At 29.0% G+C, this 23,141-nt stretch overlaps 1 protein-coding gene across 1 annotated transcript in view; it reads left to right on the forward strand.

Annotated features, from left to right (window-relative positions):
• LOC107063992 (uncharacterized) overlaps window positions 1-22,844 on the forward strand; it is a 253,553-nt gene extending 230,709 nt beyond the window's left edge. Inside the window, 2 exon segments of the mRNA XM_089172328.1 lie at window positions 3,355-3,465; window positions 17,472-22,844. Coding sequence (XP_089028454.1) covers window positions 3,355-3,455 — 101 coding nt within the window. The 3' untranslated portion in view covers window positions 3,456-3,465; window positions 17,472-22,844.
• Window positions 22,845-23,141: the final 297 nt, after the last annotated feature.

The following is a 23,141-nucleotide window of genomic DNA, read 5'->3' on the forward strand; positions in this document are numbered from 1 at the left end:
TCGTAGCGGATGTGAGTCGATAAATCGGTGAACAAGCAAACTCACCAGCTCGAAACACTATTGTTATATAGCAAAGTTACATTAAGCGTGTGATCGTTTGAGGTAACATTAATCGTACCGGGTAAAATCACCGTTCTCACCGATTCGTTTAACGTCGCACAGTAATCGGCATTGAGTATTCCAAGCAATGTAATCGTTTTGCGTTGACTACCTCACTACAGTTTAATCATGATAGTCGATCATTGTAAACAACTTCCTAACTTATATTATTATACTTTATACCATCACTTTTAAATACGATTACAAGAAAAGTTATTTATTAATAATTAAAATAAATATATTTGTCATGATGAATTATTCATTTTAAAATCGAAACAATTTCATCAAGCTCGAGATCAACAAACTCGTGTAAAAGTATAAGTTAATTTTATTAATTACTATTATATCATAAATAATAAAATTCATTATGTATATGTATTTTTAATTCTTGATTATTTTTATTCATATTTGTATTTAATTCATTTAATAAAAATATAATAATTGTAATAGAAAAAAAAACTTCAATTATTTATTGGTAATTTTTTTTATTTAACATTATACGTTAATTTTTAATTATAATTTTTATTTAAAAAATGTCTACAAGTCCCTGGATCGATGAAAGGGAGCCTTGGTAAATGTCGATGACCTTTGTCGAAGATTAAAAAGGAAAACATAGCGAAAGAAAAAATAATCCAAAAAACGCAATATTCTTATATTGAAGCAACCATCCTTTTTTCGCATGATGAACAAAAAAAATCTTAATAATCATTAAGACATGAGTGTGTAATTTTTTTTTCCTTAAAAGAAGAAAAAAAAGATGGATAGATCCCCTACTCGTGTTATCTTTCATCTTCTTTTACCTTTCAAATGTCAGCTTTTATCCCTGGCGTGTTAAGGGGGTATTTTGATGAAAAACCTCAAACCATTTCCATCTCTTTTACTCGATCACACATTCACGTTAGCGGGAAAATAGATGGGAGAACAAATATTCGAATTAAGATGGCTAACGGGGATTTCACGATTTCAAAGATTTTTTCGACGGTGTAAAAGAATAAGATACGAAATGGAAAGAGAAAAGAGGCTCAGAAAGAAAAAAAGACAGAGAAAGAGAGAGAAAGAGAGAGAAAGAAATGTGAACAAAGTGGACGTCGTAAATCGTCATGTGACAAAGAGAAAAGAGAGAGAGAGAGAGAGAGAGAGAAAGCAAGAGAGAAGAACGAATTGACAAATTCCGTATCGATCTTGGACGTCGTCCAAGAGGAGACGATTTTTATCGAAGTTATCGAATCGGTTGAGAGGATATAGGACGATCGATGGTCGCGAACCCATTTCCGTAATCACGACCTCTATCTCTCTCTCTCTCTCTCTCTCCCTCTCCTTCTTAAGAATTAGTTAAGTTATCTTTCTATTATTTTCTACCAATCCCTATAGGAATCCTTTCAATCGAACCATACTTATAATAATTTTGAATAAACTAATATATATTAATAATCGATTAATAATATTGTTATTAAATTAATGTTAAAAATATTTACATAATGTTAAATTAATTACATAAATAACACTTGTATCTAACGGTAATAAGTATTAACTTATTAACACTTGTAATAACGTTAATAAGAAGTGTTGGTTAATTATTTATATTATTATTATTATTATTATTATTATTTTACTTTTAAAATTGATTAAAACTTTGTAGATAATATTAGGAGCACCGAGAAGTAATCAAAATTTTTCTTTGATAGCAACAAATATTTATTTATTAAAGAAATCTTAAATAATAAATCAACAAATTAATTTCCATTATTTTCGTTTTGTCAGCTTAAAGACAATTGTTCGATTCCCTTTTTAAAAAAGTCCTTCGATTTTTCATTGACCGTCTCTAAACACAAATTAACTGTGAATGAGCTCATCGAAGAAATTTTGATTACTTTTCGGTCCCCGTAATATAAAATTACATTAAAATACTAATTCAACAAAAGATATATTTAAAAAATTGAAAATCAATACTCTTATAAAAGAACAGCATAAATAATTATCACAATATACAACTAATAATATTCATATATTGTATAATATATGTTATTGTAAAAAATCGAAATTTTAGAATGTCAAGATTCACATATTCGTTTGTCAACACATACCAAATTTCTAACATACACCAAACGACCATGTGAATCATGACATTCTTCAATTTCGATTTCTCACAGTAACATATACGTCATATTTAGCAAGTAATCCACATATTTACGCAAAATAAACATATACAAACATCAATTAATTGTAGGATATAATCATAATACGAGTTAAAATGCAATGACGATAACAACTGTGAATAGAATTGTGACAGAACATCGTGCATGCAGAAGGTTGCATCGAATCACTTCCGTTTTGCGTCTACGCCCATGTAGAATCTATTAATAAAGAGGGGCCTTACTAATTTCGGTGAAAGCCAAGTGCATCCAACTATTATCTAGGAAGCGCAACTCGCGTACTTCGGCAAGTGCACGCTCAAGCGGAACCAACGACGAGAAGCAAAATACGTCAAGCCCTGTGCTGCACGTCGTCGGAGTGCATCTGACAGAAAACCTATAGACGGGTAGTACGGCCATTAATGAAATGACAAATGCGTTCCCGTCGTCGTCGTCGTAGTCGTTGTAGTCGTTGCTCGTTGTTCGTCGTTCGTCGAGGACGAAATCTAAGCACCGGAGTCTTTCTTCCGGAAAATAAAATATTTAACATCATGATTTACGAGAGAACTTCTCCTTTTTCTTTTCTTTCTTTCTTTCTTTCACAAATTTTCTTTTACAATCGACCCTTCGATAAGAACTTTCAACGATTTTTTTACCCTTTTTAGCATATTACTATTGTAGGATTGAAGATTTTAGCGGTAGTTAGTTATATGTGTGTATGTGTGTGTGTGTGTGTGTGTGTGCATATGAGTTAATTCTATCGCGCGATTATTCAAAGAGAATATGATCTATACCTTGTGAAGTACGTTTATTTATGAAAGAAAGAGAAAAAGATCTAATATTGAAAGTAAGAGGAAACGAATAGGACAAAGAACGATTATAATTCCTGAATACGTGTACATTGATATGAGGGGGGATGAGAAAGATGACAGAAAAGACGTGAAATCAAAAGAGTAGAGAGCAATCGTGAGTTTACCAACCTAACCTAAGTGAAAACAATAAAAAAGAAATCTAAGAATAAATAGCCAAGAAAAAGAATAAAAAGAATAAACATTTCCCTTTTTATATTTCATTGAACATTTTAATAATTTTATTCATTTTTTTGTTTAATTGTTGTTAACAGGAGAACTACCAGCTGCAGTGCACGATGGAAACGGAGTATCACGGGCTGTCCTCAATCTCTGGCTGATTCATTTGACAGTGAGCTACGTTTTCTTCAGATGACAATATTAAGGTACAAATTTATCGTGAACTAAAAAAAAAACAAAAACAGAAAGAAAACTCAAACAACTACTAATCTCTCTAGAAAAAAAAACACAATTATTTAAAAAAATTGAAATAATACAATAAACGTAAATGTAAGAATTCAAAATAGAAAAAGATAGTAAAATAGCTGGATCGAAACGTTAATCCAATTATCTCTTTCTTGGAAATATATTTATAAATGATAAAATGCGCAAGAACAGCAAGTGTTTAAGAGAGATAGCGGATTCGATAGAATGTTAATTCAGTCATCTCTTTGTCTCTTCCTCTCTCTCTCTTGAAGACATACATATAAATGATAAAATGAGAGAGTGCAAGGGTGAGATGAATAGCTAGTTCGATCGAAACGTTAATTCCTTGGAAGGACAAACAAGCTTTCAATTATCTCGCCTGGACTACGTTTCTCTTGAGTAAGAAAGATCCTCACAAACGGTTAAGCGTCACGCTCGGTAATCCATCGTCCTTCCTATCAAAATTCACGAACGAACAAACGATTTACTAGCTGTTAGCATAAATCGAATCATTCAACTCCTGTTAAAGAAAAAGATCACATCGATCTATTGAAAATTTTGCTATTTTTGATAAATGCTTGATGATAGAAAAATAAACATTTTCAAAATACGACAACGAAACCTATTTTCTTTTTTAACTTTCGGTCATAGATATTCATCGATTCTAATAGAATGGGATAGAATAAAATTAGTCGTATAATTTTAACGGTTAATTTATACGATTTAAATCGATCTCTCTTTTTAAAGCAAGAGGGAAAAAAATAAACGAAGTTTTCGAAGATAAAAAAATATTATGAAAATATTTTCTTTTACTCTACTTTTTGTCCTTTGACAAATAGACTTTTTAAAAATTCTTTGTAATTTATGTGGATGTTCGTTTATTTAAAAAAAATTAATTAGTAAAATAATTATTTATATGAATTATTTTTAATAATTATTCGTCGATTTAACTAACTTTAATTTTTTTGTTAAATAAAAGAATTACTTTTTTGTTGACACTTATAAATTTTTAACCCATTCGTATATGAACTAAACTTATTCTTAGTATAATAACATTTACCGTTCAAATATTATACTACAACTTTCAAGTAATGGATAATTTATTTTACAAAACGTATAAAATATTGCGTTATAGAGAGTTAAAATAATCTCTCTCTTTTTCTCTTTATCTTCCTCCGAAGCGAAAAAAAAAATGAACTCACATAAAGAAAACATTAAATGCTTTTTTTTACCACGAATTCTTCGTCGTACCTATTACTTCTTAGTTACTAGTTATTTTCTTCTTTTTCTTCTTTTTCTTCTTCTTCTTCTTCTTCTTCTGCTACTTACTCTTTTTCTACTTTTTTTCTCATAAGATATTTAATCCGAGTTTCGAATGAGTTTTCTAGACGCTAACCACAGGAAAAACGCCATCGACTTTCGCGAAGTTAGGGGAAAGAAATTTTCTGAATTAACGCAAAAGAGATCTTACTTGTCTTACTTGTCTCAAAGATTTTCCTACTTGACTGCACCGATCGAATAACGAATTAAACTCGGAAACGGATTTCATTCTTTTATTTTATTTCCTTTTATTCTTGTCCTTCCTTTTTCTTTCCTTATCTTTTTCGTTTAGTCGAGCTGAATTTTTTTTTCGATTTCCTGCCGATAATACCGAAAGAATAATGATATTTAAATATTTCATTCCTATAGCAATAGTACAGTCTTTTTCTTCTTCTTCTTCTTCTTCTTCTTCTTTCACTTAATTTTTCTGTTTTTGCCTCATCCTATAACTTAATTACAAACTTTCTTATCTAATTAAAATTTCTTTCGATTAAGATCTTCATTATTAAAATTTGATAGACCATTTTGTTATAACGCTCCAACAACTTTTCTATCATTTTTTCCTTGTGAAAGTGAAATATAATAATCGTCATTTTTCTATTTTTTCTCGTTCGCTTACCTATACGTTTTTTTTTCTGCAAAATAAATTCATATCGAATAATGGAATAAATTAACGTGATTTAATAATATTTTCATCCGATAAAACGATTCACGACGTTTACAAACACCTATATAATAAAATAATAAAAAGTAAACTTGAAACATTTTTAAAACGTTTCTGCATATAAACTCTGATTTTTCTCCATATTGCAAATTTATAAAAAGATTTTAATTAACTACAATATTTATTTTCATACCAATTAATTTTAAATTAAACATTTTCTTCTTTTTTTTTGCTTTTTCTTTTTCTCTTTTTTTCTCCTTAAAATTATTTCTCTCGATACGTAATATATTTCTTTTAGTTTTACGACAAGAAAAGACGGTTCGTTAGTTAAATTATTAAAAATTAATTACATCAACTGCAAAACGATACGATATCCTGTAACAAATGATATTCGCGAGAGAAATATAATAAAATTAAATTAAAAAAAATAAAAACGAAACAAGAATTTTTAACGAAATTTTTCATTTCAATATTTACTATGAATAAATAGCAGATTACAATCTACGAGTGGATATATCCAACGAATCCCTGCACAAAAATTCTACCAAATAAAATATTAAAAAATACGAACACCCACATATATAAACGTACAGTGCCACACACATACTTAACTGGACCATACGTAAAATGTTGCCACATACATATATGCTACAGAATGATTCGTAAATATACAAATTCACAGGGAATGATAACGTCAAGTTAGATTTTAAAAAACAGTAGACAAAAAGAAATAGAAATAATAATGAAAAAAGAGAGAGAGAAAGAAACAGATGTATCGATCTAAGCGAAATAAAAATTTGTTTTGGTTAAATAGAACGTACAGTTTAGAAGTTATTCCCAATTCAAAATCGTACATTGTGTTTAGTAAATAATTTCGTCTCGACCTTTTAAAGGATAGAACATGAAAATATCGAAAATTCAAACACGATGTATCGAATAGTTCGTTTAAGTATTACTTACACACATTATTTTAAATCACTTAGGTTACCATGTTTTATGGGGAAAAAAAAGTATAGGGGTTATATATATATAAAATATTATATATATATATTAGAATTTATTTATTATATATTAGAAATTTAATAGAATATTAGAAATTGGAAAGGGGATAGAAAAATTTCATCAACGTGTTAATCGAACCTTGTTGAGTGTCAACAGACTAGAAAAAATTCTATTTTTATATATCGATCTATCGAACTATCGATATATCGAACTATCGATCTCTCGAACTTCGATATATAGATCTATCGAACAATCGATCTCTCGAACTATCGATATATCGATCTATCGAATTATTGATATATCGATCTATCTAACAATCGATCTCTCGAAGTTCGATAGATCGATATGTCGATAGTTCGATAGCTCGATGAATCGATTGTTCGATAGATCGATATATCGAAGTTCGATATATCTATTGTTCGGTAGATCGATATGTCGAAGTTCAATAGATCGATTGTTCGATAGATCTCTTTCTCTCTCACTTTTTCTTTTCTTTTTTATTTGTACAATTTTTATTTCCTTTTCTTCCTATTTTCTTTCGACTCTTGTTCTCTCTCGTTTTTGAGTTCAACTAAAAAAGGAATATCTTGTTTAAGAGAATTCTGGAAGCTTTCTCGACACCGAAACCATTTATTCGACTGAATTACTTGAATAAAATAAAAAAAAAATAAAAAACAAGAAAATAAGTTAATAATTTTATCAACTAGAAAATTCAAATGTAATAAATAAATTTTAAAGTAGGTACATATAGAATTTATTTATTTAATTTTTATAATTGGATAACTTTCAATATTTGTACTTTTAATTTAATAATTATCAAATAATTAATATTAAATATTTTACTTTCTATTTGAATGACAGAGAAAATTATTTTATTATTAACAAGAAAATAATATTTTTTTTAATTATATAACATTATTTTGAAAATTACTTCAATTACATTATTCTACAATATTATAGGAAAGAAATTGATTTAATTTTGATAAGTATTCTCACACTTTAAGCGACGATAGATCTTAGTTGAGAGCTGGCGTAATAATTTCACAAAGGTAAAAGATTTTAATAAGGAAACACACGTTTCTCTTCATCACCTCTTCCTGTTTCTAACGGTCTCTCTCTCTCTCTATTTCTCATTTTCTTTCTCTCTTCTTCCCTTTTGTGATTGTAACGACACGAAAACTGAAATAACAGTACACGCGGAAACTATAGTTTATACGTTATTGTCGAACCAGCCCAGCATAACAACGGTTTAACCACCAGTATCAGCTCTCAGCTTTCATTATCGGCCAGCATAGATCATAGCTCGTGTGTAGGCAACTGTGTGACGTCACACATCCGTTCATACTTCATCGCTGGAGAATGTCACACTGTACGACGAGTATTCATACGTAATTCGAGGTACAATTTTTCTTTCCATTTTTCTTTTCTTTTCTTTTCTTTTTTTCTCTTTTTTTTTTTTTTTGTAACGAAACTATAAAGAAGGAAACGAACGAGTAAAATTGAATATTCCTAGTCATAATTATTTAATTCCGAAAGAAATTTACCACCATATTGTGTTATTCATACGTAATGCGAAATTAATTTTCACGTATTGCTCCACTGACCACTACATGACGTCACAAATTCTTTATTCGGAAATTCATTAACTGAATAATTTTTATCATATTCTGTAGGTTTTTATACGCAATTCGTGATAGTTATACCTTTAATTATTACTTTTTTTATTTTCTAGTATAATAGTTTTATTACTTTTTGTATATTCTAGTGACTATAAATAAAAAATCTCTAGGTTGTTATTCGTGCGTATTATTTTCTATAAAATTTATTTTTATATCAACGCATTAAATATATAGTGATAAATATAATATTAAGGTAATCGTTTAATCTCTAATAATACGTTGTTGTTGTTGTTATTGTTTATAAACGTTCAGTTTAAGGATTAGTCAACAATTAACCCACGAACTATTATTCGAATTACAAGAGAAACATGAATCATTAATGAACATCAAAATTCATTTGTAAAATACTTTTCGTTTGACTCTTGCTGTGGTTTTTTAATAGACTATTCGCTCACATACATACGTACAATACAATCAAATGCACATATACATACGCATAAGCGTAATTAAATCTCCTTTTGCGTTATTACTATGATGTTTCAATTAACCGTGTTAAATCGTGAAACCACACAAGCGCAAGTATATATCACGCATAATGGTGTGCTGAGTGTATATATATATATATATGTGAATATATGTGAGCTTAAGATACGCCTGGTTACATGGTTCATTAATTAAAGTAATTTTCTACGTTCGCCAACCTTTAACCAAATCCAATAGAAAGTAATAACTTCGATTAATACCAATACCATATTACAGAACTATACTACTACGCAATAGATATATCAATTAAATATGTATGTAGTTATACTAATGTTCTTAATATACGATAGCAAACATCGTAGACCTGATCATCGTAACATGTTTGCACTTTACAAAATTAAGAATTACATATTAACACTTTAATGGCCACACGTCTACTCAAAACGTCGTTAACGGTCGGTAATATTTTTGAACAATTAATTTAGAAAAACTTTTTTAAGTTCACGAAAAAATCAACGTAAAAAAAAACAACAACAATTTAACAACAAATTTAATTTTATATAATTTTAAATATATACAAAGTTTTAAATAAATAACGGCCAATAATGGTTGTTTCGGCTATCACACACATGTTGTCAACTAACAAAATTACTATACATTTTTTATTTTAAATTACTCCCTGGTTAAGAATTAAATTATTCACTCTTTGAATTTAAAGGATTTTGTATTATTACATACTAATTATAATTATTCGATAATTAACAAAGTTCACGCGTTAGATTTGATTATTAAAGTTTTAAATTGAAAACTTCGAATCTGTTCAAATTTCAAACAAATCTTGAATAGAACACGTTCGAACGCTCGAGTTTAAATGAAAAGCTTTTGAAGTTGTTACTTTTTCTTCTTTTCTTTCTTTTTTTCTTTTATTTGATTGTTTTCTTTTTTCACGGACAGCTTCGACGACGTAATATCGACGAATAATGAAAAACTTGTTTATTCTTTTATTTTTTCAATCACGATTAGATACACACACAACATCCTATCGGTCGTCGAACCTATGTTCAATGACAACGACAACAACAACACCTTTTAATTGCTACGCAATCAAAATAAATTTGTCGAGATATTAAAAATGTCGTATATAATCTGTTTCTCGTGGAAACATTTCTCTCTCTCTTTCTTTCTAACTAACGAAACACGAAACATTCAAGGATATTACGTTTCATTATGCAGCTGAACGATCGCATGACGTTCGTGAAAGCTTGATAATTAAATACTTTATTGGCTACGATTGAAATAAAGGAAAAAATGAAAACTATAAAAGAAAGAAGAGAAATTTGTTGAAACAAAGAGGATGAAAAACGAATGGATTGAATCGAAATTGGATAAAGAAACAAAAAAGATCAGAACAAAATCTAATACAAGAAAATGATAAATAACTTGTAAACAAAAGAAAAAAAAATAACAAGATTCTTTTTAAATACGTACAAGCATACAATGTAGATACGCGTGCATATATATATATACACACATACAGCATATTTTCCATTGTATGAAAATATTACCGCATTTTTCCAGGATATAAAAAAGACATTTTATTACTACACGGTGAACTGAGCCAGAAAACAGGACGAATTTTATTATTAAATTAATGCAACTGTGCAGTTTGTAATTAGAATATTTTTTTTTTCAACCGACAAAAAGAAACAGAGAGATAGAGAGAAATGTCATTACTTTTAGTAGAAAGCGCAAAGCGGAAAAAAAAACTCTCAATTAACGGAAAATAAATTATAAAGTTAGACAAATCTTTATTTAATATAAATATGTTCGTGTGTACGTGTTTAAAAATAAGAAGAAAAATAAAATAATAATAATAATAATACAATAAAAAATAAAAGAACCATGCAAAAACAAAAACAAAATGTTCGTACTTACAATAATTATCGATAATTACGTAAACGAGTTTGCTTAGATTATACAATCGGATTAGATCGTAATCACGGTTATTAGATACTCCTGCCGATGGAAAGAAGAAAAATAATAATAATAATAATAATAAGAAGAAGAAGAAGAAGAGAATAAGTTAGAGTAATAGTCGGTAGCATAGCAACACTAACAAACACCACTACCACCACTACTACCATTACAACTATCACCACCACTACCACTCTTGGTTAACGTAAACAGCTTAACTCTGTCTCGTGATTCATCGACTTAATCCAATTACCCGACAGCCTTTGGCTTATCTCTCAAGAAGCAGCCCAGTGCAACCCCCGGTCTTCGTATCTTTCCTACAAATTCATAAATTTTTCTTCACCAAGCTCACCCAATTTCTATTCTCTTCATTTTTTTTCTTTCTTTATTTAGTTTTTTTTTGTCTCCCTTTGTTGGTACCATCTTACCAAACAACACGGAATAAGAATAAAGATATAGTAAAATGCAAAAATATAAAAAAAAAAGAAAGAGAATGAGAAAGATAGATGATCGATAAAGTATAACTCGTTACAAACTGATCCGTTACGATCGAGATAGAAATTGGAATGAGAAAAAAAGTTATAGAAAGACAAATAAAGAGAGAGGGAGGAGAGGGGAGAAACAATGGGGGTGTATAACGATACGCCAATTAGCACACAGCAAAGGACCAATTATTCTACTTAAGAAAGTGTGTACACAAAGAAAGAATTCTAGTTTAAATTCCGAAAAGCAATTTCGTTATTCTTATTGTTAGTCTTGTTTTATTCAATCCTAACCTTGTGTTGTTCATAAGAACACCATCACACAACCATTATCACCATTCCTATACCATCATTGTCACCAGGTCCTCACACATTATTCTAAACATAGAGTGGTCTCAAACATGCAAATAGTTGTAATCGTTTTGAAATAATTCACATATCTCTTTTACTTACGATCGATATTATAATTTTTTTTTTTTTTACCAAGAACAATATTGAAAGAAGAAGAAGAAGAAGAAGAAGAAAAATAATATTGGGAAAGAATTTTATGAAAACTTTTAATATTGCAGGATCGTGTTATTAAAAAGATAAATATGAAGTAAAATAATTTTAGAAAAAATTTAACGAAAGATTTTATCAAAGAACATTATTTTTTCTTGTTTATTAATTATTATTAATTTAATAATGATTTTTAAAAATAAATCTTCTGATAGATTTTATTTTCCTATTTTCCTTTCTACAAATTCTCCTACATCGTATTTAAATATTTAAAAAGGCATTTATTTATCGTTTATGTTTAACAAGAAAAATAAAAATATAAGATTTTTCATTTTTGCTTATGAAAATTTTCTACTTATCGTACTTTTGTTTTATTTTTCTAAGTAATTTTTTATTGATTAAAAATTTCGATCTTTCTTTTTTTATATATATTTTTTATCAGTTTTTTTTCCCATACTTATTGTCATCAAACCAAACACAACAAATATTAGTCAAATAAATATCACGTTCGTTGTATTCTCTTTTTTTCAACCTCTTCCTCTCTCTCTCTCTCTCTCTTTTTTTTCTCTCACTAACTCACTCACGAAAAATACATATCTATTCTTTTACTATTTAACGAACCGTGTAAAATTTTGAAAAGAGAAAAAGAACGCACCAAAAGAAATGATAATAACGCACACCATTCATGCGCATGCATGTATATATGTATGTATGTACGTATGTGTGTATGATTGGACGAATGTATACTAACTTCAATCCTCTTCATTATTCATACATTTAAAACGTATAACCATCGAGGTCTACTGAATGAGAATTGAGATTGAACAATTGAAAGGAAATTTTAACCGCGTTATTTCCATTGATCGATTTGATCGATCTTCGTTTATTCTTTTTTTCTCATCCTCTTTCCTCATCTCCTACTCGTCCACCTTCTATTTCTCTTCTTTCTCTCATCATTCTTCTTCAACGATTCGAAGTTTTGATATAATGAGGAGATAAAAGATCGAATGGTACGTGAAAGTACTTCCGGACTCCACTTTCACGTTCTCGCATAAATTATCACGTAAATGAAATTTTACCGAGGGGAAAAACAGGTAGAATCTTATCGTAACTTGCTAACCTATCTCTCTCTCTATCTCTCTCTCTCTCTCTCTCTCTTTCTCTCTCTGTATTTTTCTGTTTAGTCTCTTATAGGAAAAATTGAAATCACACTAGAACGATTTCATTTCTATTCAATTCTTCTTGTTCTTTCAATTTTGTACAATTTATCGTATTGTTATTCTTTTTTTATTTGCTTCTTTATTGTATAGAAAAAGAATAAGAAATACAAGAGGAAATATTTCACGCGTGGTCGCAATCGAATGAAATTTTTCGCTACACATTCGTAATAATAAAACAAAAAAATTCTAATTGAAAATATTTAATTTTTGTTAACCTCTTATCACGTTACGCATTTCGATTTTCCTCAATTGCATCGTCGAAACTTTGTTATTTTTATTCTTTTTTATTTATTTATATTTGATATTTTTCTTTTTGTTTTTTTTTCTTTTTATTTTTCTTTTTATAAAAAGAAAAAAAAGAAAAATCAAAAATTCGTTAACATTTCAAACCAAAAAAAAATTGGACATCGATGTAACAAGAAAATATTTCATAGATGGTCGAACAAGCAAACTTTTATTTACACGATTCAATTCGACGTTTCAGCGGATGACATATTCGAGATAATAAAAACGAAATATTTTGGGGGAAAATAATTTGGAAAAAGATAAAAGGGAAAAAAAGAATGATTTATACAGTTTATTTCTTATCTCTTATTTAATATCAAAATAACGCAAATGATGTCGATTAATTCTTCTTCTTTGTGTTGTTGTAAAATTTATTTATTTTGTTTTACTTTTATTTATTTATTTAAATTTTTTTCGATTTTTTATTTACAGAAAAGAGAAAAGAAGTAAAAAATTCATACATAGAAACCAAGTGTACCGGGGAAAACAACAAAGTGTATGTTTCATACGTGGCCGACCAAGTGGAATTTTATTTACACACAATTAAATTCTACGCTCGTGCAGATGACATATTTGAAATAATAAAAACGAAATTCTATTTCGAAAATCATTTTGAAAAAGATATGACGTATAGGTTTATATGTATATGCACACGCACATAAACACACACAGAGTCAAACATATATATATATATACTTATACAAATATATAAATATACAACGTGTTTCAAAAAATAAATAAAAGTAAATAAAGAGTCATATAAACGAGCACGAAATTCTTACGAGAGAATTAATAAATAATATATTGTACAGCTATCGAAGCTAACATAATGCTTGGGTATATATTTGCATTCATTCTTTTGTATTGTATTTTTAATATGTTATCTAGAAAACGTGATCCTCTTATTCTTTTAATATATTTTCATACTTTCATGGTGTCTGTACTATTCTTTGTCCTTTGTAAACTTATCCTGGATATGTACCGCAGTATAAGAGAATATCTATAAAACGGAAGCGTGCGTTCATCGGATTCATTAATTCCGCAACGCAACCGAACGTTTGATAGAGTCCTCGTGCTAGACACCAACGATGAACTTTTTTCTGAAATTCTACATGATTTAATAGAACCTGACAAGAACAAAACTAAAAAAAAAAAAATAAAAAGAAAGACAATGTACAAAAAATAAAAATATATAACTAACACCCACATACCGTTCGACGGTTACTCATTACTCATCCAGGTACCACCGAACCGTCGAACGGTCAGTCATTCGTCGTTTCGACAATGTCAAGAAAATGTTTGCAATTTTTTAATAAACTAATTATTTTATCGCGTAAAAAACAATTATTTATCTATCTGTAATCTATTTTCTTTTTTATAAAAATTAAAAGGAAAAACAATGTATTTCGGACAAGAATGCAAATTATTTATTTACGATTAAATTCACAAAATCGAATTACTTATTATTTACTTTTTTTTTCCTTTTAATTATATTCTTTCGAATAAATTAAAAAAAAAAAAAAAAATTATTTACACGAATGAGGAAAACATGTGCATCGATCTTTCGATAATTTCTTTTAAACATATATACGTATATTGTATAACACAAGTGTTTTCGATAAAAATGTTTTCCAACTATTAAACAAATAACTCTGTACGCAATTTTAACGGACAAATTCCAGAACGAAAGTTCGCTTTGCTTGGCATGGCATGGCATGGTATAGCATGGCATGGCACGGCATGGCATGGCATAGCATGGCATAGCATGGCAGAGCGCAAGCGCAATTTTTAACAAAATAAAATTTAACACTTTTACTTTGACCGAAACATTCATCGGTATGTTTCACCTCTCTATTTTTTACCTAACAGTAGGAAACTATGAAAGGACGCTTGTGTCCGACTGACTCTGTGTCGTTAGAAAAACGCACTCTGAATGCTTGGAATTCATGTCACCGTTAGTTAAGTAAAAAAAAAACTCTCTCACCTATATTTATCTCAATGAAGAAGAGTTTCGCTTTACCGGATGCATGTTTAAAAAATTCTAAAAAAAAAAAAAAAAAAAAAAACAGATAAAACATAGAAAAGAAAAAATATTTAATGTATCTTTTTTCCGTGTCACTTCTTACTCTTTCTTCATACTGATGTTTTATTTTTTTTTTTTTTTTATATTTATAGTATAACGAATGCGAAAAAATGCATAACGAATGCAATATGTACAAAGCGTAACATCCTCTATATGCAAATATTATCAACAATAAAAGTAATACATTTATCTATTGTGTTTTTTGTACAATTATTAACGTTAACAAATTTTTATCATTAATTTTTTTTTCTTTCCTTTAATTTATTATTTTTATTTTAACACAGGTTTCTTTTTATCCGAGTCACGTTAACGTCCGCAAATGGTCTGATAGACTCATTCTCTGATGGTCACCTATTCCTCCGTTGTTTCTCTCTCTATAGAATTAGAAAATAAAAAAGAATGAAAAGTAGGGTGGAATAAAAAAAGGGATGGGAGGGGAAGAGTAGTTCAGCATCGACTCGCCTATTCGCGTCGCATTGCGCAAGCACACCAACGTTTTATCTTCGTTATTCAGTCCGGTGACCAAGATAACATGATTTTCGATCTTTCTCTCTCTCTCTCTCTCTCTCTCTCTCTCTCTCTCTCTCTCTCTCTCTGTTCTCTTGTTGCCTTCACAATCTCGCAATGTGCGCAATTTTACAGCAACGATGCCTCGCGATAACGATGCGTTACGATTTTTGCGACAATGTGCCGGGAAAACGTTCTTTGCCGAGCAAAAGCACGAGAACGAAAACTATTTTTGTTGGAAGCGTTTGGATAACATTCGATTGATGTTTGCTCGAATCGCCAGGATCAAAATCTCTTGTTTTTTTTTCTTCCGTTTCTTTTATCATTTTTTTTTTTCTTTTTGATTTTAATGCTTTTGACGTTTATGTGTCTTTTTACGCGTTCGTGATTCCCCTATTTTTTCGTTCGAATATTTCAATACAAATCATTGATCATAATCAATATATACTTTTCTTTTCATGATCTGCTCATCAATATACATTATAAATGCGAACAAATTGTTAATCATCTATATTTAAATTAAAAAAAAAAAAAATTAAAAATTATTATTGTATATTTTATATTTTATACAAAGTATAATAATATTATACTATAATATTCAGCGATGATTCTCAAAGTACCAACCCGTACGGGATTGTCAGGATCGCTTAACTAAATTTTACATTCTTATGTATACCAAAGAATTGTTAATGATTATCAATAAATGTTCTAATTTGTATTTTATATCCATGATCGGGAAAATATTGGCTCATGGTCAGATAAAGATCATTAATGTAAGTGAAAAAATTTGAGAAGTTTTGTTTTAAATGATGATAACGATAGTAAAAAAGAAAAAAAAGAAAAATATAATAAACCACGAAAGAGTTGACCACGAGATATAGCGCAACAAGGATTTTCTATTTTCGATAGGTAACACCGACAGGATGAAATAATATCGATACTCGATGACACCAGCCACTATCCGCAACGTAGAGATCGTTGCATTTTGCAAACCGCACAATTTAAATATCTATTATATCGGACAGTGGTTGGTTGGTCTCTAGACCTTCCTTGACTCATTCCCCCTGTTCGATTCACCCTTCGATTCCAATCCCTCCCTTTGCCCTTTTGACTCTATCACCGCACGAATAGCCATTTCCGCTTAGAGACGCGTTTGTTAGCGGAAACCGTGCAACCCCCTTCCCCCACCTCTCATCTTCTTCCCTTTTTTTATCTTTTTTTTCTGCTTTATTTTTAACTCTATCATCGAGGGGTGCGAATTCATTTCATTTATTCACTGAACCCGTCTTTCCTGTTACCACCCACGATACGTGATATTTTATCCGATAGTATTCCTAATCGAAAGTTTTCAATAGGATAACAAAATTTATTAAATATATTGATTACGACATTTCAATGTTAAATTACGATGATTTCTTATTACGATTTTTTTATTACGATGTCTTATTGTTTAGGTATTTTGAAAAAATGTTCTAAATATAGACTTACTATGTTTCCTACTATGATCACCAATTCATATAATCAACAAAATATAAAATAGTTAATAAAGTTAAATACTTATTTCTAAAATACTTGTGACAACTTCAACTAATATTTGGAATTATAATCACCGCCAATTTATATGTATCCAACAAGATCTAAAATAATTAACAAAATTAAATGCTAATTACTAGAATACGTATGAACAATTTAAAATCATATTTGTGAATCTCACTGTTAACTGGACGAAAAATTCAATCACGACGTACACAGAGTTAGTTCGATATTTATAAACAAATAAACGAACACAAATACGAATTCCCTTAACGTATGAATTTCGTTTGTTGCAGGTTGTTTCAACAACGTCGGTGCATCCACAGCGCGACTATCTGGATTCAATTTTCTTTGGGGGTGGGACATCGCAATGCGGTCTCGTAGAAACGAGACGATGTACACATACACATAAACGCCCACATATGTATACACTGACGGTAAATTCACACAGACAACAAATACACATGTACATATAGAGGAAGGAGTAGTGTAGGAGAACTTCGAAGCTTACGGTTGCCGGTATCACGATCATCGTACAATTCGATTGGGATCAAAGATCAAGACGGTGTCGCCTGCAGGATTGAATCGTCCTGGAAAAGGATCGAACGGAAATGTGCACGTGGATGGTCTTTTCTCGGTCGAATAAAAGACGTTTCCTTTGGCACACCAAAAAAACAGACTTTAAGAAAACACATATACACACATACACATATATACATATACCTATAAGAAAGATTCTAACGCATAATACATATGCATTAATAAACAAACAAAAAGAACGAGAAAAAAATGAAAAAATGAGAGTATGTTCTCTCACCATTTTTATATTTCTCTTCCTCTCTCATTCTTATTCTTCATTTCATTCGAATTAACTTTTTCGTAGTTTGTTAAAAAAAAAAAAAAAATAGTTCAATTTAATCTTATAAATTTTCAAAGATTTACTAAATAAAATCATAAAAGGGAAAGAGAGAATGAAATTTCTGAGAATGAAATTAGAAAAAAATAAAAGGAAATTAATAGACAAGACAAAGGAACATTTTAATTATGGTATTTCAAAATGTTTAATCACATTAAAGTGAGAAAAGAAGAAAGAGAGAGAAAAAGGAAAAAAATAAAACAAGAATGATAATATAATAGGAAGGAGAAAAGATGAGACCAATCCTATTTCGAATGTGCCAGAAATAGATTTAACCTCCTTCCTGCTTTGCCCTTGCATTTTTATTCCTTGTCAAGGATAGGGAAAATCAGTTATTCAAACCGTACCACAACGATCAAATATCCGAGGTATATATTGAAAAATACCATCCCTCTCGACCCTGTTTCAACTTGAATATTTCGACGAGCTCTATTATTATTATTATTATTACTATTACTACTACTACTACTACTACTACTACTACTACTACTACTACTATAACTATTACTAGTATCAGCAACTCCTATCAAATCGAAACTCTTACGATCTTCTACGTCGTTGAATTTTCTATATTTCTCTCTCTTTCTCTCTCTCTCTCTCTCTCTCTCTCTCTACTTCTGTTTTTGGAATGAAATCCTTTTTATATTTCTTTTGTATTTTGAAGACAACGGATAAACATATAAGAATGCATGCAAACAAGGGAAATAAATAGACGAAGGGAGAAAACATGTGATGTGCGAAAACGTATCAAGAATCATCAAAGTATGTTACGTGTGTTAAGAGGAATAAAATTAAAATTAAATTAAAATAAAATGAATAAAAAAAGTTTTATCTATATAAATAAATAATGATAGGCATTATATAGGTCAAGTAAAATACATACGATATAATACACACGCATATACATGTACAAGACTAATATCGTACGACAAACGGGACTGCAGGATGAACGAAAAAGATTGAAAAGAAAAGAAAAGAAAAGAATATAAAGAATAGAAAAGCGAACACTCCTAAGGACACACGATATCGATCATGATAAGATGTTATATTTTTATATGTACATAATATGGCGTTCCTTCTTGTTATTCTATTAAATATTAATAATATTTAATGAAAAATAAAAAAGATAAAGATAAAGATAAAAAAGAAACGAAACAATATATAAGCGAACTCGACGAAAGGCGGTAGATAGTGATTTTAGTTATAATAATAATCGGATCGATCGAAATTGTATGTAAAAAAAAAAAAAAGAAGAAATTATGACTTCATTATATTATTAATTAAAAAATAAAAAATAAAAAAAAATAAAAAAATAAAGAATGTATGAAAATGTAAAATACAATTGATCCAGGTACGAGGATAACGAAACGAACAAACGTCAATAGCACCGATAATAGAATCTGCTGTCGTCCGTACTATCATAAGTGTATGTATATGTATATGTAATATATATCTACATATATAAACCTACATACTCTTGCAAAAGCAAGATCCTTCGTCAAAGCATTTCTAGATCCTGGAATTATTTAAACATGACCGACTTTACCGACTATGTCCCTTTTCTCATCTCACCGCAGGTTTCCTAACTTAATAATTCATTTAATGCGGACAATCACGGGAATCACACGATTGACGTGTTTTCAGAGGAATATATACTTTAATGATTACCATAACAGATTTAACTAATTCGTATATAACATACGTGTATTTTTCTATAGATTTACGTTTGTAAATATTTTTTACATTTTTTAGAATTTCTTTAGATTTTATGTATTCATAATTTTGTTATATTCGTATAATTTATTATTTATTTTCTTCCACATAATTCGATTATTAAATTGAATATAGTTGACGATAATTAATTTTTGTATCTTGTTAAGATATTGTTATTTTATATTCTATGAAAATATTTATCTTTACTTTTTAATAATTAAACTATTACGTTACTTATCAATTATATTGGAAATTATTGATAATATTTAATTTATTTTAATTTATGTTAGAGATATCATCTTACAGGTGTTTGAACATTCAATTCGGATTAGATATATTCGAGAATATCGATTGAAGGCATCGATTATCCTATACAATCTAGAATCCCTACTTGGAAACGCTTGATCCTCCTTATCAGCATTGTCTCTTCACCTCCCCTTATGTCATCCTTATCAACTGTCCTTTGGTCTACAACCTCTTATCTATAGAACCTACCTACCAATCGTGTTAAATTGTTCCTCTGCCTTGTATCTATTATCCCGATGTTGGTTTTTATCTATTCTCATTTCTCTTAAGATCACTTTTTATATAGAAATACGTTAACAATTATTAACGATATGAATATTATGTTGTGTTTCTGAAAAAAGAAATATTAGAGCAAGGTATATTCGTGAAAAAATGAAAAAAAAAAAAAATCAATTTCCTTGTCAAACACGATTTCGAAGAAAATTTGTCGTTTAGGTTTCCGTACATCGCTTGTGTCGAATCTTTATTTTTCTCTCTCTCTCTCTCTCTCTCTCTCTCTCTCTCTCTCTCCCAACGATACCAATCACATTCCTTTTCCAAGAGACTAAAGAAGGAAGGAAAAAAGGAAGAAAAAGGAAAGAAAAGCTATAAAGAATAGCACGAGAGAGCTGTTTTTTACTTCACGAATGTCGATAATTTCACGTAGAAACAAGCTTCTACGATTCCTTGGTAGTAATTGGAAAAATTTTTCATTTATAGAACCGTCTGCTCACGCTCTCTCTCTCTCTCTTTCTTTCTCTCTCTCTCTCTCTCTCTCTCTTACTTACTTTTATTTTCAGTGCAGTATGCCTTCCCTTTTTGAGATAGAAAACCAGAGGAATGCTGGTAATTATCGTTGCTCTTCATGTTTGTAAGAAAGGGAAAGAAAAATAGAAAAGAAGAAGAAGAAGAGACTTAAGAACAAGTACGATGGAATAATGGAGTATCTGGGAAAATAAAAATTTCAAAAAAAAAAAAAAGAGGAGCAAGAAAAAAAGTAGAAGAAAAAATGCATTTTAAAAATGAAAAAGAAAGAGGGAAATAGAGAGAGAGAGTAAGAATAATATGCTCTCTATCTTTTATTCTATCTCTCTCTATCTCTCTCACACACATGCACATAACGAGTACATGTGTGTATTACGTCATACGTTAACATACTCTCTCTCTCATATCTTTGTAATAAATATTCTAATATTTATTCTCATGAGGCAGGTCGTCATTCTCTGAAACGGGTAAAAGAAAAACAAAAAAAGAGAGAGAAAAAAATGAGATGAACGGATCAAATTTATCTAACTTAATTAAAATAGATAAACTATGTGTATATAAGCATCATACGAATTTACACGTTTCATATTTATTGAATTATTGATCGGGATTTGATATGTGCTCGATGAGAATAATTCCCTCGTGAGTTTATCAGAATTAATACGAGTTTATAGAATATGTGTATGCGTGTATGTGTGTGCGCGCGCTAATTCTGTAGAAAAGTGAATTTTCGATAATTGGAAAATATTTTCCCATGTATGATAGACATAATTTATAGAAAAACTACTTTTTCTTTATTTCAATCATGAAAATATTATGACAATTGATATGAAAATACGTGGGTTCATTTTTTCAGATGAAATTAATTTTAAACAATTGAAATATCTGCTTTTAAATGTTAACATTTCTTTCTTTTTTATTTACATTTATTTTATCCTTTCATCGTAGGGAAAATTAAACTGACATATGTGTATATGAATCCATCAAAAATTGGCTTTTCAATTAAATGTATTGAGTATCGTAAATGTACATGAACCGAAATTAATTTGATAAGCTTATAATCGTTCCTCGTACCTGGACTGCGTGAAAAAGAAAACGTATGTGAGTTAGTTATTCGTGAATTGTATAGTTGTGTTTATATTATCAAATGAAATCATACACTCATCATACATACATACACACATACATACACAAGCAAGGTCAAACAAACAAACTAAACGAAACCAAAGGAATGGTATTCCAAAATACATACATACTTATAGGATTAAAACTCTATCTGCGTTTAAAAGAAAAAAGAAAAAATACTAAAAAAGGATGAAAACTAATAATAATAAAAATAATAATAATAATATTAATAATAATAATAAATTATTATTATAATAAATAAAAATAAATAGCTATTAATAATAATAATAATAATAATAATAATAATAATAATAATAATAATAATAATAAATAATAATTAATAATTAATAATAATAATATATAAATAAACGAAAAGTATCTCATGCATTTACACGTCACAACGCTGTATAAATAAAATTGGAAACAAAATAAAATTAAAATATTAACGAGTGAATAAGGAAATGATAACATTTCAAAGCTTGTGAGTCGTTAAATGATAATTTAAAGTAAACAAAAATACGCTCACGTTAAAAAATATTTCCTTCTATGTGTAAACTCGAATGAAGAGAGAAAAAGAAAGAATAATGTATTATAAATTAACATACTCGCAGAAAATCTCTTTCTCGATCAATGAACAATTACATATACAACCAAAAATTAACAGTTTCGAATGTTGAACTATGATATTTATTGCAACAATCTTTGTGCGATAAACAAATATGAAGATAAAGAAGATGAAGAAGAAAAAGAAAAAAAAATAAATAAGAAGAAAAAGAAGAAATGCTAACATCGAACGTTTGACGAATCACGTTTATACTACTTTCTTTAGTAATGTCGAACGATAAGAAATTTAATTGTATATTTATCGTTGACTTTTGCTTATTAATTACTACATATCTTCCATCCTTTATCCTACAATCGTCTTAATATTTTTTTTTATATCTTGTACTGATAAATTTATATTTTATTATATTTATTATTTTAGCTAAAATTACAATTTAAATATTGTAGTAATTTATTGTAGTATTTTTTAATTTCATCACATTTTATAATACTCAAAGCAACAAATATTATTTTTTCTTTTCAATATATTTGTAATAACTTGTGTTATCATTTTATATATGTTATACACAGAATGTCGACAATAAGTCGACCTATTTTT

This window comes from Polistes dominula, unplaced genomic scaffold (genome assembly GCF_049000335.1).
Source record: "Polistes dominula isolate Pdom_NZ unplaced genomic scaffold, Pdom_raw_medaka contig_73, whole genome shotgun sequence".
Taxonomy (NCBI): Eukaryota; Metazoa; Arthropoda; class Insecta; order Hymenoptera; family Vespidae; genus Polistes; species Polistes dominula.